Source organism: Rutidosis leptorrhynchoides, chromosome 9, assembly GCF_046630445.1.
Source record: "Rutidosis leptorrhynchoides isolate AG116_Rl617_1_P2 chromosome 9, CSIRO_AGI_Rlap_v1, whole genome shotgun sequence".
NCBI classification, from domain to species: Eukaryota; Viridiplantae; Streptophyta; class Magnoliopsida; order Asterales; family Asteraceae; genus Rutidosis; species Rutidosis leptorrhynchoides.
In genome coordinates this window covers 30,503,935-30,507,870 of record NC_092341.1, presented here as the reverse complement: position 1 = coordinate 30,507,870, position 3,936 = coordinate 30,503,935, and the positions used below count along the sequence as shown (strand labels likewise).

At 33.1% G+C, this 3,936-nt stretch overlaps 1 protein-coding gene across 1 annotated transcript; it reads left to right on the top strand.

The window, feature by feature from the left end:
• Positions 1 to 2,727: 2,727 nt before the first annotated feature.
• On the top strand, positions 2,728 to 3,633 carry LOC139867888 (putative F-box/FBD/LRR-repeat protein At5g62970). Its single transcript, XM_071856238.1, has one exon. The coding sequence runs from the start codon at positions 2,728 to 2,730 to the stop codon at positions 3,631 to 3,633; it is 906 nt and encodes a 301-aa protein (XP_071712339.1).
• Positions 3,634 to 3,936: the final 303 nt, after the last annotated feature.

The window sequence follows — 3,936 nt, the reverse complement described above, 5'->3', positions numbered from 1 at the left end:
GTCGCGGAAACTTCAAATGGCCGTTTCACTTTATCTCCTCCCATCATGGCATACCAGTTGTATGTTGTCCGCCACGCCGGGCTGTTCGACTTGAGCACTCATTGACTCTGGTGAGGCTAAAATCAAGTTCTCAATCAAGTCCTTATGGGCCTCCTCCCTATTTTTTCCAGAACTCTTACTGGTCTCAGACGTCGAGCGTGTAGAGCTGCGGGGTGGAGCTTTTGACATGCGAGTTGGCTTCTCGCCGCCTTTAGTCATGAGTGAGGGCAAGACAAATCCTCCATTGGCCAGGAAGCGTATGGCTTTGTCGCCGTTGATGGGTTTGATCTGACTAACAAATCCTTCTGGATTTTCTATCTCCTCCGTGTCGCGTCGATCAGATTCATCTTCATCACCGTCAAACTGCAATCTGGTGTGTTTGATGGAATCATTCGGAGTTTCATAGGCGCTATCGTCATTAGGCTTCAAAGGGTCGCATGGTTCTTTGTCAACATTCGCAATTGGTGGTGGGTTGGAACCTCATGTCATCTTGTTCGAAAGAGCGATCAAAGGTTCCCACGGATGGCGCCAAATGATCAAACCAAAATTGTCCGGTTTGAGTGCAGGTGGATAAAAAGAAGAATCTAACCTTTGGAAGGGGTTCCTCCGGTCAAATGGGATATGAGAGTTGTGGTGTTGTTTGTCTTTTGCCGAGCCTCCAAGGTAGATATGAAAAGGAAATTAGAATGTGTGCGAGTTGATTACCCTTCAAATGAGGCTTAGAGGCACTATTTATAGATGGATAATTGGCGGTTATGTATGATAACCGCTATATTAGTGCTCACTCTCCATAACTGCCATTAGAATCTTCTAATCATGCCTACAACCTACTCCACGTCCTCCATGTTCCTGATATGTAGGGTTTTAGTCCAGCCTGGCAACACCAGGTCAACTCTATATTGGGACGTCACGCTACCCGACACGTAGGGTTGACTTGAATATAGTGAAGCTTAGGGTTCAGCTGGCTAGACGTCATGGATGTCACGTGACGTAGCATTAAACGCAAGCTTCTGACCAAGGCTTTAGTGTGTTGGACGCCAGTTGCACGTGACGCTGCTCGTGATGCAGCGTGGCGTGACGTACGTCATTAATATGAAAAAGTTAGATACGTGTAAGCATAACTTTTGATTGTACATACCCCCCTCATCTATATATTTATATAAAGCTCTAGAATGATAATGTCATCATTAAGCTAATTACCCTATACTTTTCATAATGATGATGTCATAATTATATATTAATTTAATTAAAAAAATAATATAAAATCTTTTATAAAAAGAAATATTAATCTCTCCTAAATTGTAATTTTAATTTCTTAAAAAAATTTAAAAGACATTTATTATTACTAATAATTATTATTATTACTAAAAATATAAATATAAATATAAATACTCAACTTTGAGCGAACTTTATTATTATTATTTACTTTGAATATAATAATTATAATTATAATTATTATATTATTAATATTCAAATATGGATTCTTTTTACGAAATTAATTACGTTACATTTTGTAAAAACAACGACAAGCTTCTTAGTCAAACCGGTCATTAAAATAAATGAGTTTAGCATTTACATTCACTTAATACCTAAAACATGTTATTAAATTATTTCGATTAAACAAACTCGTGATTTCACGGATCATTTCACTAATTAGCAATAAACCCTGAAAATATTAGAGTTATATTTTGGATATAATATTTAGATATTTTAGATATTGTTTACTAATTGATTTTATTTTAATCTATAGTTAATATTAAATCTTTAATCTTATGATGTCATAAAAAAGCAATTATCCTTTATAAAAATAAATCAAAAGAAAAAGGAAAAATTAGAAGACATCTAGATGATGTCATAAATACTAATTAAAATAAATTAATAAAAAAATAATTAATTATTTATCTTCTACTTTTTAGTAAATTATTTTTTCTTTTTTCATAATAACAACTAAATAATTATTCCGTATTATTTTTTCCTTCATAAAATAATTATAAGTTTAATTTTAAAAAAAAATAAATAAAGAGACGTATGTTATTACTAATAATTATTATTAAAAATATAAATACTCAATTTTATAGCAAAATTTATTATTATATTATTATTATTCAACTATGAGTTTTTTACGGGATTAATTACGTTACATATGTATACAAAATACAGGTCTCAATAAAATATTGTAATATAGACTTTTGTGGCAATGAAAATAGCAATTGTGGTTCCACAGGTCAATATGTTTATGTTCATTTATTCTGACCAAGTTAAGTATATTAATATGTTTGTAAAAACAATGACAAGTTTCTTAGTCAGAATCTGTGGTTCCACGAGTCATTAAACTAAATGATTTTAACATTTACGTTCACTTAATACCTAAAACATATCATTAAACTATTTCATTAAAACAAACTCGTGGTTTCACGGGTCATTTTACTAGTTATATTTATAATTTATAATTTATAATAAAATGATTTAGTTTCCGACTATAGAATTAGGTTAAATTACTTGCGTATAAAGTTTAATTAGGTTATAAATTTCAGCATGTGTAATCTATTGCAATCTCGATCAAACTTTTTTAATATCGGTTCCCATTCAAATACAAAAGATCACATACTCAAAAACAGAGAGACCAAGGTTTAGCAACCCTAATATAATACGCTTTAATTTTTTCTCTACTGAAGTAAGGTAGTATACATGGAGGAACTCCTGATAAGATCACAACCCGGCGATGTCCCGGTCGAGTTGATTCACCGTATACAATTGTTGTTGCCGCTAAAAGAAGCCGCTCGTACATGTGTCTTATCCAAGACTTGGTCAAACGCTTGGTCTACTATCCCTAATATCAGGTTTGATGTAACCCCGATGTTTTGTAATGAAGAAAAGGAAAAAGATTACATTCAATTTATGGATCGCACTATTTCTAAGTATGTCCAAGACAACATACCAATTGAAAGTTTTGATCTGAGACTAACTGACATCAAGTTGGCTTCTGTTGCTTCTAATTGGCTTCGAACCTTAGCTGCCCAAAGTTGTTTCAAGGAGCTTTCCATCTGTATCTGTTATGAATTTAATGGTAAATTAATACTTCCGGATGAGATATTCTCCGGGAAAAACTTACATACTCTGTCTTTAAGAAATTATCGTATAGGTCCGATTGAAAAGATCTCAGTGAGTCTCAATCCAGTGATCAACTGTGCGTCTCTACGAGTTCTCGAGTTGGAAGATGTGGAAATAAGTGAAGAGGTACTTGATAACTTATTCTCTACTTGTATCTTACTCGAGAAAATACTCCTTTCAGTTGACTCTGATTTGAAGACACTTAACGTAAAAAATCTTCATTATCTTCTAGAATTGAAGTTAAGTACAATAGTACCAATTGATGTTTTGAAAATTGACGATGTCCCAAATCTTCGCTTGTTTGACTACTACGTGGTGGGTGGACCTATAAAGACATTCAACATGGCTTCATTAACGAGCGTGACTGAATTATCATTAAATCGTGTGACCATAGATGCCACATTTCTTGACTTGATTAAATCAAACTTACCTTCTCTCGAGTTTTGGAACTTGATATTCAGAACTGGACTCCGGAAAGGTTGAATTTTACAAGTTCTTCGTTGAAAAGACTGACCTTAATGGTGTTGAATATTCAAAAAATGGTTGGTGAACTAAATGTGATTAACAACTGGAAATGCTAGTCAAAGTTGGCAAATACTTACCTAACATTTTGGTTGGTGCCTGCCATATGATATATTAATTTAATTCCATTTTAGACTTACCAACCTCAATCTCATTTACTATAAATAGAGGTATGAGATGGTTCATTTTATTCATCCCAAAATTACAAGATTACTTGTATACTAAAAGAGTTAAATAGAGAGTTTGTGAGTAATATCCTAATTA

What these genes read in the sequence shown, in the direction of transcription:
- LOC139867888 (XM_071856238.1), top strand. Translation starts at nt 2,728, where the DNA reads ATGGAGGAACTCCTGATAAGATCACAACCCGGCGATGTCCCGGTCGAG.